The 17,690-nt window shown below is 43.2% G+C and overlaps 1 protein-coding gene across 1 annotated transcript in view; it reads right to left on the bottom strand.

Moving 5' to 3' along the window:
- LOC122811351 (prenylcysteine oxidase-like) overlaps positions 1 to 17,388 on the bottom strand; it is a 175,289-nt gene extending 157,901 nt beyond the window's left edge. The window contains exon 1 of the mRNA XM_044083131.1: positions 17,204 to 17,388. Within this exon, the coding sequence (XP_043939066.1) occupies positions 17,204 to 17,336 (133 nt within the window). The 5' untranslated portion in view covers positions 17,337 to 17,388. The remainder of the gene's footprint in view (positions 1 to 17,203) is intronic.
- Positions 17,389 to 17,690: the final 302 nt, after the last annotated feature.

The raw sequence follows: 17,690 nt of genomic DNA, 5'->3' as shown, positions 1-17,690 counted from the left end.
AACCAAACACCCTAATAACAGGTTCACAGGTTCATAGGTAGGTACTAGGCTATCGGCCCTAAGGCCTATACAAGCCTAGCCATAACAATTCCCTGGCTATTTCTTCTCACACTATTTACTTTCCTGGACCCCTGTCTAGCAGGGCAACTGACGTGATCCCTAGGGTAAATTTCCTTTCTCCCATCCAGTCATCAAGGTTCCTTTTGAAGAAGGCCAAAGAGGTGCTCTGCTTGACATGTATGGGCAGTCTATTCTAGAGTCTGGGGAGTCTCTGGGTCAAGAACCTATCCCTCCAGCATGTTTTGTAAATTGTGATGACAAGGTTTAGATCCCTGGAGCGTGTGGCTCTGAGGGATTGGGATTTCTTTAAGTGTAGCATGTCCAACAGCTCTGGGTTTGACATGGCCTTGTATGTTAAGCAGAGATCACCTCGGAGTAGACAATATGCGACAGAGTATAGCTGGAGTTTTTTAAGGCGGTCAGCATAGGGCATCTGCTTTAGGCCTGTGATTCTTTTAGTGAGGTATTTCTGCGGCCTTTCTAGTTGTTGCAGATGTCTTGAGGTACATACCAAATGGGGCATTGTATTCTATAATGGGTCTAATGAGGGATGAGTACAGTTGGACAATGACCTCCTTTTTTTCTGGATGAAAAGTCCTTAGTGATGAGGTGTGCCACATAGAAGGATTTCTTGACTATTGTGGCGATGTGGTTATTGAAGGTGAGACCACTGTCCACCTGTGTCCCTAAGTCTCTTATCACACTTTTGATGTTTAGTGTACTGCCACCTATGTGGTAATTCACGGGTACATGTTTTTTCCCAAAGGGGATGATTATACGTTTCTTGGTATTGACCTTGAGCCCATGGCTCTGGCACCAAGCATCTGTTTCTGTAAGGCCCTTTTGTAGAGTATCGATATCATTTGGGGATTCAATAATGGCTCCCAGTTTGCAATCATCTGCAAACTTTGTTAGCCAGAGTCCCTTAGTGTTGGCCTGTACTTCAGAGAAGTAGATGCCAAACAAGAGAGGTCCCAGGACCGAACCCTGAGGTACTCCACTTGTCACCTGTCTGGAGCTGGATTTGGAGTCAGCTACTTTTACAGTGTAGGTTCTGTCAGCAAGCCAGTTGGCAACCCATCGAGTGACATAGGGATTAATGCCCATCTTAGTAAGTTTATCTATGATTCCAGAGTGGAGGATGGTGTCAAAGGCTTTGGCGAGGTCCAGATAGGCTGTGTGGACTGCCTTACCCTCGTCCACCACTCTGGAGACTTATTCAAAGAAGTCAATCGGGTTCAGGAGACATGATCGGCCCTTCACGAACCCAAACTGGGTGGGGTCCAGTGTTTTAAGGTTGCCAATGTCTTTGTTTATAAGTTCCATGATAATATGTTCCATGGCCTTGCAGATCAGGCTCATCAGACTGATGGGGCGGTAGTTCCCGGGATCCAAGGTGGATCCCTCCTTGTGGAGTGGGATAACTGTAGCTGTGCACCACTCAGTGGGCATGAAGCCTGAGGTAAGGCTATGATTAAACATGACACTTAGGTGAGGTGCCAGTTCATTTTGTAGTTCATGTAGTACACAGCCAGGGATGTTATCTGGTCACATGGATGCTATATTCTTAACTTTGGAGATTGTGTTTTTTTTACCTGTGTGGCCATTATTACCGGAATTTGGCAATCTTCCGGTACTGAGCTGGGCCATTTAGGGGGTGGTGAGAGGGGGGGTGAAGTTGGCACTGAATCGATCTGCCAGGATACTGGCAATATCCTTGGGATCAGTATATTTAATGCCATTCTGTTGTAGCTCAGAGCAGATCTGGGCATTGCCATTTAGAGTCTTGACATAGTTATAGAATGCCTTGTGGTTGTCTTTGGAATCTTTGGCAATTTTATTTTCGTAACTAGCTTTGGATGATTTTATGAGGGATCTGAGCTTCTTACCGAGGCTGGTAAGGGTGTTTTTTGCATCCTGGGATTTTCCTCTTTTCTGCAACAGTTTCTTCCTTTTATTGTAAAGTTTGTTTATGGCAGGGGACCACCAGATTGGCTTCCATTTTTTGGAGGAGAGCATCTTGGTTCTATTTGGGATGGCACGATTCCTGCATGACTGGATGTGCTCGTACAGTGCCTTAGTGTAGGACTCAGCAGACGAACTTTCAGTTCCCGTCTGCATGAGTGTCATGAAGTTTGTAACTTCTGACTTGAGTAGCATGAAGTTGGCTTTGGAGAAGTTTTTTATGGAGGTTTCCTTACTGGGGGGTGGGGGCGGGATGTGGATGTTAAGGGTGGTTAGCTTATGGTCTGACCTGACCAACGAGGGGGTGACCATAGGTGTGGAGCATTGATTTCCCATGTTGGTAATGACCAGGTCTAGGATATTGGAGCCCCTGGTGGGGCTATGGATTAGCTGATCCAGGGCATTGGAATTTATGAATTCCAAGAACCGTTGGGCAAAGGTGTTGGTACACGAGTAGTTTTCCCAGTTAATGGCAGGGTAGTTGAAATCACCCAGTATTAGGGTGTTTGGTTGTACATTAATATTTTCCAGTATGTTTAGAAAGGTGTAGTGAGAATCTTGGGGCATGGTGGGGGATCTGTAGCAAGCTACAATTTGGATTGCAGTCTTACCTAGTGTTAGTTGCACCTGGAGAATTTCAGACGCATTGTGTTGGGCAACTAACCTGGTGGTGTGAATATCGTTGGTGAATATGGACACTCCCCCACCTTTAGTGTTTCAATCCTGGTTTGGTGGCTGAAAAGTGTGCTAAGAGTTGTAGCCTGGTATTGCAGGGGTGCTCTCTGGAGCCTTGAACCAGGTCTCAGTTACTGCACAGATATCGATGTTCTCCACTTTTAGGAGTGCCTCGAGAGAGTGCATTTTGAGGTTTAGACTTCTAGCATTGAGTAGCATTACCTTCAGATTTTGCATGCTTGTTATTTCAACTACTCCACCATTAACTGGGAAAACTTCTCATGTACCAAATCCTTCGCTCAACGCTTTCTGAATTCATAAATTCCAATGCCCTGGATCAATTTATCCACACCCCCACCAGGGGCAACAATATCCTAGACCTAGTCATTACCAACATGAGTGACCAGTGTTCCACACCTGAAGTCAACTCCTTGTTGGTCAGATCCGACCATAAGCTAATCACCCTAGATATCCACATCCCACCCCCACCCCCCATTAAGGAAACCACAGTATAAAATTTCTCCAAAGCCAACTTCATGCTTCTTAAGACAGAAGTGGTGAACTTCATGACACCCATACAGATGGACAATACAGCTACGACTGCTGAATCCTACACAAATGCACTCTATAAGCACTTACACGAGTGCATGGATCGTGCTATCCTGAACAGAAGCAAGACGCTACCCTCCAAAAAAGGAAGCCAATATGGTGGTCCCCGGCTGTAAAACTCTACAACAGAAGGAAGAAACTGTTGCAAAAGAGAGAAAAATCCCATGAGTGGAGGAGTTCCCTGGTCAGCCTCAACAAGAAGCTAAGATCCCTTATAAGATCCTCCAAAGCTAGCTACGAAAACAAAACTGCCACTGATTCTAAGTACAAACACAAAGCATTCTATAGCTATGTCAGGAATCTCAATGGCAACACCCACATCTGCCCTGAGTTACATCACAACGGCATGAAAATTACAGAACCAACTGATATTGCCAACATCCTGGCAGACAGGTTCAGTGCTAACTTTACCCCTCTCTCACACCCTAAAGGGCCCATATCTATACAGGAAGAATGCAGAGTCCCTGTAATCACAACTATGCAGGTAAAAGTTGCACTCTCTAAAGCCAAAAACACAGCATCCATAGGACTGGATAACATCCCAGGCTGCGTTTTACACGAACTTCAGAACGAACTGGCTTCCCACCTAAGCAGCATGTTCAATCATAGCCTCACATCAGGCTTTGTGCCCACTGAATGGTGCACAGCAACAGTTATCCCACTCCACAAAGGGGGAGCCGCCACTGATCCCAGGAACTATCGCCCTATTAGCCTGACAAGCCTGGTCTGTAAGGCCATGGAACGTATCATCATGGAACTCATAAACAAGGACATTGGTAACCTCCAAACTCTGCACCCCACCCAGTTTCGGTTTGTGAAAGGCAGATCATGCCTCCTGAACCTGATCGACTTCTTTGAGGCAGTCACCAAAGTTGCAGACGAGGGTAAGTTGGTTCACACAGCCTATCTTGACCTTGCCAAGGCTTTCGATACCATCCCCCATTCTGGAATTATAGATAAACTCACTCAACTAGGTATAAATCCTTACATCACAAGATGGGTTGCCAACTGGCTCATTAACAGAACCCACACTGTAAAAGTTGCAGACTCCAAATCTGATTTCAAACCAGTGACAAGTTGAGTATCACAGGGTTCTGTCCTGAGACCTCTCCTGTTTGGTATCTACTTCTCTGAAGTACAGGTTAACACAGAAGGCCTTTGGCTAATGAAGTTCGCAGATGACTGCAAACTAGGAGCCATAGTCAAGTCCCAAAATTATGTGGACATCCTACAGAAGGGCCTCACTGAGACAGATGCCAGGTGTCAGAGCCATGGCCTCAAGCTCAATGCCAAAAAGTGCATTGTCATCCCCCTTGGTAAAAACTCTGTACCCATGAACTACCACATAGGCAGCAGTCTACTTAACGCTGAATGTGTGATAAGATACCTTGAGACCCAGGTGGACAGTAGTCTCTCCTTTGATAATCACATTGCCACAGTAGTAAGGAAATCCTTCTATGTGGCACACCTCATCACAAAAGGGTTCTCATCCAGGAAAAAAGAGGTCATTGTTCCCCTCTACTCGACACTCGTTAGACCCATTATAGAGTACAACGCCCCTTTTGGAATGTACCTCACAAGACATCTGCAGCAGCTGGAAAGGCCACAGAAGTACCTCACAAAGAGGATTACTGGCCTCAAACAGATGCCCTACACTGACCATCTCAAAAAACTCCAGCTTTACTCCATAGCATATCACCTACTCCGAGGTGATCTCTGCCTAACATATAAAGCTATGTCAAACCCAGAGCTGTTGGACATGCTGCACCTAAAGAAATCCCAATCCCTCCGAGTTACACGGTCTAGGGACCTAAACCTTGTCACCACAATAAACAGGACATGCTGGAGGGATAGATTTGTATCCCAGAGACTTCCTAGTACCTACCTATGAATCTATGTATGTATTCCCTAGCTATATTTTCTGAAGACATTTGTATCTTCCCTAATAGCTCCTGAATAATTTCTACTACCCACTGATTAAACTCCTCCTCCTGATCCTGTATTTTTATTTTAGTTATTAATAGCATGTGATCTGAAGTAGTTATCTTATGCATATCAAAACATTCAATTAAATGCGCACGTTCCTGTGAAATATAGTTTCTGTCTAGCCTAGCCCAGGTTTTTGTACCTTAGGGAATAATATGTAAATTCTCTCCAAGCTCCTACTACTGAGTTCACATCTTCAATACCAAAAATTGTCATACATTTCTTCAAAAATCTGCCCTCCTTCTATGCCTCACAGACACATCCTCACTGCTGGAGTTCCTCTAACAATTAATATAAGTGCTCCCCCTTTCCTCTGTCCCAGACATAGCCATTTTGAAATCCTTTATCAAATTCACATGCACAGTTCTTTCCAAATGTGTCACCTGTAGCATAGCTGTTTGCACTCTGCATTTCCTAGTATAGTTCACTACTCTTTCTTTTTTGATTATACCTGTGAGACCATTGACGTTGCAAGATAATATGGAAAGTGTCAGTATAACAAGAAGTTTGCGTTCCCACCCATTATGTATAACATCTTTTTTTAAATGTCTAGTTTAGGCTTTTGTGTTACGTGCATGAACTAATAGGTTCATACGTATGTACTAGGCTAATGGCTCTGGAGCCTTTACAAGCCTAGCCCATAGGATTACCCTGGCATCATGCCACCCAACCTTAGTTCCTACTGCCTCTGTCGAGTAGAGCCACTGGAGTGATCCCTGGGGTGAATTTTCTATTTCCCATCTACTCATCAAGATTTCTCTTGAAGTGGACCAGTGAGGTGCTCTGCTTGACATGTATGAGAAGTCTATTCCATAGCATGGGCAGTCTCTGGGTTATGAACCTGTCCCTCCAGCATGTTCTGATTGCGGTAATGAGGTTGATCTCACTGGAACGTGTGGTGTGGAGGGACTGGGATTTCTTTAGATGTAGCATTTCTAACAGAGCTGAGTCAGACATGGCTTTGTAAGTCAAGCAGAGATCACCTCTAAGTAGGAGATATGAGACAGAGAATAGTTGGAGTTTTTTTGAGTCTGTCCATATAGGCCAAGTATTTAAGGCCTAGGATCCTCTTTGTGAGGTACTTTTGCGGCCTCTCCAGTTGTTGCAGGTGTCTAGTGAGGTACAAGCCAAATGGGGCATTGTACTTGATGACTGGCCTAATGAAGGAAGAGTAGAGGGAGACAATGACCTCTTTCTTCCTGGATGCAAAACCCTTAAGTAATGAGATATGCCACATAGAAGGACTTTCTGACCACAATGGCAATGTGGTGATCAAAAGAGAGGTTGCTGTCAACCTGTGTTTCCATATCTCTTATAATGCCTTCTGTGTTCAGTGAATTACCATCAATGTGATACTTCATGGGAACCAGGTTTTTCCCATAGGGGATGATGACACATTTTTTGGCATTGAGCTTAAGGCCATGGTTCTGACACCAGTCATTGGTCTCAGTGAGACCTTTCTGTAGGATGTCAACATCACTTGGGGAGTTAATAACAGCTCCCAACTTGCAATTGTCTGCGAACTTTGTCAGCCAGAGTCCCTTCATGTTGGCCTGGACTTCAGAGAAGTAGATACCAAACAGGAGAGGACCCAGGACCGAACCCTGTGGGACTCCACTCATGACTGGTCGGAAGTCTGACTTGGAGTCAGCTACTTTCACACTGTGGGTTCTATCTGTGAGCCAGTTTGCAACCCACCTAGTGATGTAGGGGTTGATGCCTAGCTTAGTGAGTTTTTCTATGATTCTTGAGTGGGGAATGGTATCAAAGGTATGGCCAGATCAAGGTAGGCTGTATGAACCACCTTGCCTTCATCCACAGCTCTGGTGACTGACTCAAAGAAGTCGACCAAGCTGAGCAGGCATGATCTACACTGCACAAAACCAAACTGTGTAGGATCCAGAGTTTGGAGATTCCCTATATCCTTGTTTATTAGGTCCATGATGACGCGTTCAATAGCTTTGCATCTCAGACTCATCAGGCTAATGGGGCTATAGTTCCCAGGGTCTGTAGTCACTCTTCCTTTGTGGATAGGGATGACTGTAGCAGTGTACCATTTGGTAGGGACAAAGCCTGAGGTGAGGCTGTGACTGAACAGGGCACACAGGTGAGGTGCCAGTTCACTCTGTAGTTCATGCAGAACACAGCCAGGGTATATTGACATCTGAAGAAGCAGCAAGAGCTGTGAAAGTGCTTATGTTGTTTTAAAATAAAAGATTGTTCGTTTTATGCTGAGAGCTTGGTGTCATCTCATCATTTCACTTTTTTGGACTGCTTTATATATATGTGTATATAATAGCAATCAGGTCATAAACAAATTTACAAACGAATGTCCAGAATGAACTGCTCTTAACAGTAACATAGGTGTTTGGTGTATGCAGAACAGATGCTGACTTTATATGAAGTGTGCCTCAAGTTACAAGTCAAGAATCCAAAATTCTGCTTCTGATGAAGTACTTTAAATGAAAACATTATTTGTGGAGTTTGTTAAGAAACGTTAATGTGGTTTAGTTTGTTGGAATAAAGCTGTTTTTTATTTGTTTTGTGGCTGGATTTACTGGTGATTTTTTGGTATCTCCGCTTGCTATTTTTACATTCAAGCAAGTGGTGCCAGCAGCAACCCCAAAGCCTTACAGAATTCCACAACAGTGGGGCCACATGTAAAATTGATACGTGGCAAGATAGAGAAAGCACTGCATCCAAGTACAGGAGTACAGTATAAGAAATGTCTTGTCCATTTTATAAAAACAAGGGCTGATGCAGGGTGGCAGGTTAAACGGCCACTACCTATACCACAGCTATTGAGTTACATTTTTAGTTTTAAAAAACAGTTGGGTATGTTTAGATGCAGTGTTGATGCATATGTGGCAGCAATTAGTTGGTACCAAAGGGTGTGAGGGTGGCAGTACACTGTGCAAGCATTTGCAGTTATAAAAATGCTCCAAGGACAAGCTGAGTACTTTTGCATGGCTATGGGGAGCCCTGAGAGAGGTATGTAGTTTGGAGTATGAACTGTGGCTCTTTCGGACAGCATACTTAATAGTGTTTTTTTTTGGTGCATTCAAATTATCTGAGCTAGTGCAGTGCAGCAAGCGTGACGACCCTCCATGGGTTCTAGAGCTCAGTGTTATTAAACGAGAGGCTGACAGGGTATGGGTTTGTGTGAGGGAAGGGAGTATGGCAGAAGCTCGAGCCCTTAAACAATACAGGGTGAGATATAGTTAAATGAATTATGAAATACCAGGAGAGGCATCCGAATGGTGATGCACTGTTCTTGTGTCACAGAGATTGTGCTCCCTTATCTAGTTACCAATTCATGGAAAGTCCTAAAGAAAACATAGTGAGGCTGGGTCTTGACATTAGCATGTTAACAGCTCATTCCTTCAGAATAGGAGCTGCATCACATGCCCATGCAAAAGGGGCTTCAGAAATTCAGGTAATCTAACTGTATTGCATATACGGGAGTGTGATGGTCCGTATTCCAGGTCAGTAATCATGAAGCTAAAATCCTCACCACTGACACCAATGAGGGATCAAAAATGGATACACACAGTAATTTCAGATGCAGCTCTCTGCACCAGGCGCAATTTCCCTTAAGAGCACATGGGGACCCATTCTCTCTCTCTCTCTCCAAGCCCCAAACAAGACTCCACAATGACCACTTTGGAGCTCCGTGTCCATGTTCCAAGTAGCTGACACACTTGGATATTTTCATTTACAAACACACACACACACACACACACACACACACACACACACACACACTTGGTAAGATTTAGCAGCTGTGCCCCCTTTGTCCACACTATAAGGTAATTACACTGCCACCAGTCAGCTACTCTAAGGCTCTAACAAGGGTACCCAATTATACTGAGTAAAATTAATATTAATACAAAAGGTACAGTTTGACGAATGCAGCAAAGCTTTCAGGAATGACCACAGTGTCACTAAAATAAGCATAAGTATTCTCAAGATGTTAAAAGTATTCTCTAAAAGACCAGCCACAATGAAAGTTATAGAAATATTTAATAATAAATAATAAAATAGAAAACATAAGAATACTGAATATCTAGTTACAATAAACAACAGAGTTTCAACACAGGAAATGTAACACAGTTGGTTACATTCACACAGATACAGAAAAAAATAGTACTTAATTTCACTATATATTTTGCTGACTGACTAAAGAATTACTGTTCCCTGGTTACAAGGTGGCAAGATAATGAGTGCTGAACTTCTTACTACAGCAAGGCAAGATAAGGTGCGTGGATGTGTCAGATATGTGTGAGAGGTTTTCTTGTCAGGTTCTGAAGAATGAAGTGCTACTGTGAGAGTTCCATAACATATCTCACTAACATCTAAAGAATCATTTCAGTGCTGGTTATAGAATGACACCACAACTGGTCACCTGACTCAGGTACAATACACACCCAGAGTTTCCTAAGATCTGTTGCAGCATCTGAAAGCTATAAGACAATTTCAAAAATGTCCACCCTTCCAAGGTAGCAATTAGTTCACACCTAAGGACAATACAGTAAGATTCCTAGTCCTGGTTTTCCCAGACATTTTGTCTCTGGCTGCAATCAGACCTGTAAGATAAACATTTTATGACTTACCAACCCATTTCATTTTCAACCTATTTTTCAAAACTAGCTGGACTGAGATTAACCTCTTCCCTTCTGGAATTCTATGTTAAAACATGTCCATTTAATCAGTTATAATAATACTACTGTCTACATATATGTATATCTCTTTTCTGTCCAGCAGGACCCACTGTTGATGCATTTTTAACACAAGCAGCTTAACAAATACATTTTTAACACAAGCATGTATACAAATCAGTGTGACAGTCAAATGACATAAAATTCTTTACAAAACTCCAGCTAGCTATGCTGGCATATGTTACACATGCACTGCCCTACTCTCTCTGGCACAGATGACACTACACTACCTCATATCATCACATCTCTCCCCCTTTGAAGACTCAAGCTAGTTTTTCAAGTGACCCTAGAAAACACTGCTTGAGAGAAATGGGCCTGTCTGGGAACAACATTAACCTATGCCCTGTCTTGAGAACCCATATGCATTGGTATTGCTGACCTCACTAAGGTGTTGCACTGTCATGTAATACTCCTACAACCCTAGGCTCCACCTTAATAACTTGGGATTTTGCTGGCTGGCACAATGTAGCCATGGTAAGGGATTGTGGTCTGTAACCACAGTTAATTTCCTTTCATACAGATAGGGCTGAAGTTTCTGCAGTGTCATACTTGGCTATACATTCTTTTTCTACAGCTGCATAACATTTCTCCCTGGGTTGGAGTCTACAATGGAGATATACAACTGCGTGCTCTTCTCCCTCTGAGGAAACTTGAGTGAGTATAGCCCAAACCCCCATGGTATGAAGCATCCACCTGCCACCCACTGCAAATACTCAGCACCAGAGCTTCCTATCATGTTAAGGTTTCATTGTGTTCAGATGGTACAATTTGTGCCCCTGCCTCCTGCCTAGCAGGTTTACCAAATAATTAACATTACTGGCCTTCCTTACCACTTCACAGGGTCCCTCCCAAGCTGTCTGCAGCTTATTTAGTCTGACACAGCAATTCTCAAGCTGGAGCATTCCTGTCATGCCAGACCTTTTTCTGCTGCTGGGCTCCTGCCAGGTTCTCCTGGGCCAAGCCCATAAGCCTTGCCCTGAGGTTTAGGACATATCGCACAACAGACTCCTTGTGAGGTTCACACTCACCCTCCCACTCATCATGAACGAAATCTAAAGGCTCCCTCACCCTATGACCATACAGAAACTCAAAAGGTGAAAAACCTGTGGATTCCTGGGATACCTCTCTGTATGCAAATAGCAGATGGGGCAGATATTTTTCTCAGTCTTTCTTAAACTGGTCTGCAAATGCCTGTAGCATGATCATTAGTGTAGAGTTTAACTTCTCTATAAGACCATTAGTCTGGGGGTGGCAAGGGATGGTCTTTAGGTGCTTCACCCCACAGTGCTTCCACAGAGAAGCCAGCAGGTCTGACATGAAATTGACACCTCTGTCAGTCAGTATTTCTCTCAGGATAACTAACCTGCTGAAAATCTCTAGCAAAGCATTTGCCATCTTCTCTGCCTCTATGGAGAACACAGCCACCACCTCAGGGTATCTAGTGTCATAATCTACAACCACCAGGATATACTTCTTCCCTGTGGAACTTGGGGTACTTGGAGGCCCCACAATATCCATACCTACCATCTGAAATGTTTTTTTCAATCACAGGCAAAGGCATCAAAGGAGCTTTGACCTTGAATCCTGCCTTGTCTACCTTTTAGCACTGCTCACAGGTCCTGCAGTACCCTGGTACATCCCTTGCAATCCCAGGCCAATGAAAGTTCTGTACAATACGTCTCTTGATATGCTTTAAGCCCATATGACCTTCAAAAGGAATGTCATGGGCTACAGCTAGAAGTGCCAGATGGGAGGTTCTGGGCTCTACCAACTGCTGTATTCCCTCACCCTTGAGCCCTCCCTCAGGGGGTCCACTCTCTATACAGTAACCCTTTATTCAAGTATACAGCCTCCTGTTTTCCTTGAGAATGAGGTGCCTCATTAGCTACCTCCCTTAAGCCTCATAAAGTAGGGTCTGAAAGCTGAGACTGTCTCACCTCTACCTTTGTGACCCTTCCCAGCTCCCTTTCCATTGGAAGCCTGGTATCTCCTGACAGCGGTGCAAGTTATGGTGCTAATTCCTGTCAGCCTGGGTACTTCCACTCACCTCTGTCCATTCAGTCACCCTGTCCACGGGAACATCAGTACCTACCAGCAGCTGTGGCTCACTTTCAGGCTCACTGCTACAGGGCAGCTCCATCCCTGAAACAGCCACATCACCAGCCCCATCTTCAGGTGGGGGTCAGTCTGAGTCTCCCCCACACTACCAGACCCACATGCCTGTCTCCAAGCCTGGCTGTGTCTAACTGCATGCACAAGTTACCGCATTATCAGAATCATTCCCTATCAAGACATCTTCAGGGATATCCTCAAACACACCTACCTGCTTGCTTCGTTTTCCACCCTCCCAGTCAATGTGGACCCTGGCCAAAAGTATTTGGAATGGGGTCCCTCCTAAAGCTCTGACTAGAGTGGACTACCTAAGCAAGTATTCCGCCTCTTTAACCACTACAGGCTTCACACTGGTTATATCAAAGGCTGTGTCTCTCTTAGCAGTGGCCAGTCTTCCATCCACTAAGATAGAATACAAACTCTGGTGATAGTTTGGTACCGCTGTTGTCTCCAGACAACTTACCACTGGCATGCTGTTATTCCCACTTGCTGGTTCTCTCATATTTTGTTCCTCAGATTGCTTCAGTGGACATCTGTATGCTACATGACCCTCTGGTTACATTTAAAACATCTAACTCTTGAGCCTGACTGTGTACCTGAACAAGTAGCTTCCAGTGTTATTGGTGGACTCTGTCGGGGTGGTTTAGGTTGCCCACCATGGGTTCCTTTATATCCATGTGCAGCACTGGGTATCCCCTTCTTGTGCAGTGGTGCCATGCTTGCTAAGTAGAGATCCCCTTTCTCCCCAGCTTATCTGCAGAGTTATACTCCTGGTCTGCCAACCAGATTCTCATGTCCTCAGGCAAAGTGTTAATGGCTTGTTCCCTCACCAAAAGATCTGCCAGACTTTCAAAAGTGGTGGCCTAACACCCACTTACCCATCTATGAAAACAAGTGCTTAATTCAGCAATATAATCACATACACTTTCATCTGCCTTGTGTCTATGCTCACTAAACATTTTTCTGTAAGCTTCAGGTATTAACTTAAAATATTCCAATAAACATTATTTTACTTTATCATAGTTTAAACTATCAGTATCAGACAATTTACAAAAAGCAGTTACAGCTTCACCATGGAGTAAGGGGGTCAGGATTCATACCCAGAGCCCTTGGTCAACATTATACTGTTTATATACTCTTTCAAATATATGAATAAAACTATCAAAAGTATCACCCTCTGTAAACTGTGGAAGACATTTGCTGAACTTTATTGCTACTAGAGTTCAGTTATTCCCTTCCCCAGTACCTCCATGACCCTGACAAAGAGTCAGCATCTCCCTCTCATGCTGGCTTTCCCCTACAAATGCCGCAGTCTCTTTGCTGATTCTAATTCCATCTGTTTTTCTTTTCTTCAGCCTCCAAATGCCACAGTCTCTCCAGTGATTCTAATTCCAAATGTCCAGCCTCAGTTGAAGTCTCTAACTCAAGATGGATTTTTAAATCCTCTGAGGAAAAGGTGAACTGTCCTGTTTCTGAAGGCTGCACATCCCCAACACCAGACCGGTTGTCTTCCTGTTTGCTGGTCCATGCTGCAGTTGTAATTAAGGCTTAAATAATTTCCTCTTTAGTTAGGTAGGCATGCACCAGTCCTTTGGTTTCACACCTTGGCCAACTTGTTTTTGCCAGCTTACCATAATCCTCTGCTGACATCTTTGCCTGTTTTCCATGACTAAACTAACAAAAATAAATAAAACTGTTGCGAAAATGAAACTCTGTCTGTTTACCTTGTGGCTGCTTAGAGTAAACACACCTTCAATGACAACTACCCACAGCATATGGAAGTTCAATTAATATCCCACCCAGCTGCCACCAATATGTGACAGTTCCTACTCTGGGCCAGTAATCAAGGAGCCTCAATCTTCAACATTGACACCAGTGACAGCCGGCCACTAGGAGCAAAAATGGATACACACAGTATTTTCAGATGCAGCTCTCTACACCAGGCATAACTTCCCTTAAAAACACACAGAGAGCACACTCCAGACCTGAGGCTGGACTCTCTGTCTCTCTCCAGGCCCCAATTAAGACTCCACACTGGCCACATTGGAGCTCTGTGTCCCTGTTCCAAGTAGCTGATACACACACACACACACACCACACAAACTTGGATATTTGATTTCCGCGCGCGCGCACACACACACACACACACACACACACACACCTGGGAAAGGCTGGCACAGATTTACCAGCTGTGCCCCCTCTGCCCAGAATATAAAGTAATTACGCTACCATCAGTCAGCTACTTTAAGGCTGTCACAAGGGTATCCAATTATACTGAGTAAAATTAATACTAATACAAATGGTAGAGTTTGACCAATGCAGCAAGGCCTTCAGGAATGGCCACAGTGTCACTAAAATAAGCACAGGTACTCTCAATATGTTAAAAGTATTCTCTAAAAGACCAGCCAAAATGAAAGGTATAAGAAATATTTACTAATAAATAATAAAATAGAAAACATGATAATACTGAATATCTAATTGCAATAAAAACAATGTTTCATTCACAGGAAATATAAAAAATAACACAATTGGATAGATTCACATAGCTACAGAAAAACAGTACTTAACTAATCTCACTATATTTTCCTGACTGACTAAAGAATTACTGTTCCCTGATTACTTACTAAAGCAAGGCAAGATGATGAGTGCTGAGTTGCTGACTACAGCAAGGTAAGATGAGGTGTGTGGATGTGTGAGACATTTGTGAGAAATCTTTCCTGTCAGGTTCCGAAGAATAAAGTGCTGCTGTGAGAGTTACATCATATCTCTCACTAACGTCTAAAGAATAATTTCAGTGTTGGTTATAGAATGACATCACATCTGATCACCTGCATCTAGTACAATACACACCCAGAGCTTTCCTAAGATCTACTGCAGCATCTGAAAGCTATAAACAATTTTAAAAACTCCCTGGAAAGGTAGCAATTAGTTCACCCCCAATGACAATACAGTAAGATTCCTAGTTCTGGTTTTCCCAGTGTTTAGTTGTAGATCCCTTTAACCATTGGTGTTAGTTGAGCACTTACATGGACTGTGGTCATATGTTAGGTACTGGTTGATTTTACTTCTTTCCAAGTTCTGTCATTTGCACACATCTGAATATTCTTGGTTGGCACTGATTGGTCTGACTGGCATTGACTTCTTCTCTGCCACTGATTTGATATATAATTAATTCTGACTGGCATAATAAATACATGACTGAAACCATTTCTTCCAAGCAAGTGTGTGGTGTGATTTGTTAAATGATGTGCATGCTTATTTTCAGCCAAAGGCAATGAGAGCATGTCAAGGAATCATAGGCACAGCTATAGTGCTGTATGGAAAATAGAATACAAGTGATTGGGGAGAGGGCTAGGAAGGCAGGAAGTTGGTTAGGATAAGGAAGGAGTGGGTAAAGGTAGATGGGTAGGTAGGAGAAGAGTTTAAAAAGTCACAGGTAGTCGGGCAATATCTCTTTTTAACAGCACGGCAGGACAGAGCAGAACACCCATCATCTCACCCTTCCTCATAAAATCAGAAAGAGGTGTAGACAGCACAAGGTGAGAAGTGGTAAGTGCTAACTGATACGACAGGCAGGTGCTTGCTAACCCATGAGGGTGATCACACTGAGGGTTGAGAAGGAATTTCCTAATTTTTCCCATCACAGCCACAAAGGGCAGAAGGGCAAACTTGGAAGACTAAAAACTTCAAAAAAGTGTGCTTGACCTGGAGAAGGGGGCAGGCTCAGACAGCTTGGCCCTTCTCTGGGGGCCACAGCCTGGGGTCCCACATGTGGTAGATCCCCTCCAGCCACTGGTATCTAGCTGAATGCTGATAGGGACTATTGGTGTTTGGTTGCAGATCCCTTTAGCTATTGGTTTTGGTTGAGTACTTATAGTGACTGCGGTGGTATGGCATGACCAGGTTAATTTTACTTCCTTCTACACTCTGCCCTTTGTGCACATCTGAATTCCTGATTGGCATTGACTTCTGATATGGCACTGATTCAATAATTAATACATAGCTGCAGTCAACTTTCCAAGCAAGTGTGTGATGTGATTTGTTAAATGATGTGCATACCTATTTTCATCCAACGGCAATAACAGGACTAGAACTGACATGCATATTAATGAGGTAAAATAAATTAGTCAATCTATTAATGTTTGTTATCTAAAACTGACCAATTTTTATTACAAAAAAAAAAAAGGATTTTAGGAATGTCGGAGAAAACGGGAAAATTCAGACCTGCAATCCGGGTAAATTGATAGACGTGCAGAATTATCAACTGTGCACAGTGGTATGGGCAATAACTACTTTAAATAATCCCAAAGATTCTGGTCACATTGGAATTTTTACAGCAAATACGCACCGTTTGCACTACAACATAAAAAAGCAAGAGTATTTTTGGGATACAAAGTTTGCATTACTTCCCACCTTACACGTTAATTTCAGTGCTGTTTTATGCTTCTAAATTCTTTACAGGTTAACAGCTTGTTGCGGGGATTACATTTTAGCGCTCACAGCATTAAATCAACGTTCTAGCCTTCTAAACTGTATGCTATGCAACAGTTATACAACGTGGTTTACGTGCTGTGAAACCGGTTACACCCACACATCTATTACAATAACGACGTAACAATGTCTCTCAACTGTCACTGATTTCACAAAAAAAGCCAATGATTTTGCCCTGTCCCGATAAAACTGTTTATTGTGGATTATACTCCGTCAATAATACCAGGCATTACAGCTGCATATATGTTATTGTTCAGAAAATGCATGTTGATACAAAACTATCTGATATACTAACATTTAAGTGAATTAGAGTAATATTTAAAAATTGACCCAGATTGTTGGCTTTGTCCAGACTTCTTGAGTATAAAAGTTGAGAGACACGGTAGGTTACACACATCTTAAAATTTTCCGTTCCCGATTTAGCCAAGTTACAAGTAGCTGTATGTGGGCAGTTCCACAATAAGATGTATAATATTTTATTTCTCAACATTTGCATATTAACATCTGCTAAGCCAATGACATGCCTGTTCGAGCCCAGAACACTATAATTTGCCCATGGTACGGGATTAACAGAACTACAGCCCTACCTATCCGTTTGGGTGGAGATTTGTCGGATTCAGCATTGAAGTACCGTAGCCCACCGGTCCACCACGGGTTGTTGTGTACATGTACACCTACCCAAGACCTGATGCCACCTCGTAATGCCAAGGTCCGGACCATAGTTAATGAGTGTATGACACAAAGCAGAGGCAGAAACCCAGAAATGGACGGCACTTTAGTTATCTCGCGAACACCTATTAAATGACGTAGGTGAGATGACAGTGAAGGACCTTTACAACAGGAAACTATCCCTAATGTATCTGTACGGCTTGAGGCTAAAATGTTACTGTCATACATAGTACTGTTTTTTAGGAGCAAAAACACGACCACTGCGATATTATCATGTATGTATGGTTAGCCTTTGTTATCTCCCGACAGGTACCACCTTGATACTGATATTCCAAAATCGGCAGTTACGAAGCAGTTTCCTGACAAGAGTTTATTTAATTTATTTACTCTTCAGCTGGAGCTAGT

The sequence above is a fragment of the Protopterus annectens genome, chromosome 9.part0, assembly GCF_019279795.1.
Source record: "Protopterus annectens isolate FY-2018-M chromosome 9.part0, PAN1.0, whole genome shotgun sequence".
NCBI lineage: Eukaryota > Metazoa > Chordata > Ceratodontiformes > Protopteridae > Protopterus > Protopterus annectens.
The sequence above is the reverse complement of the archived record's forward strand: the minus strand, read 5'-3'. Positions and strand labels throughout refer to the sequence as shown.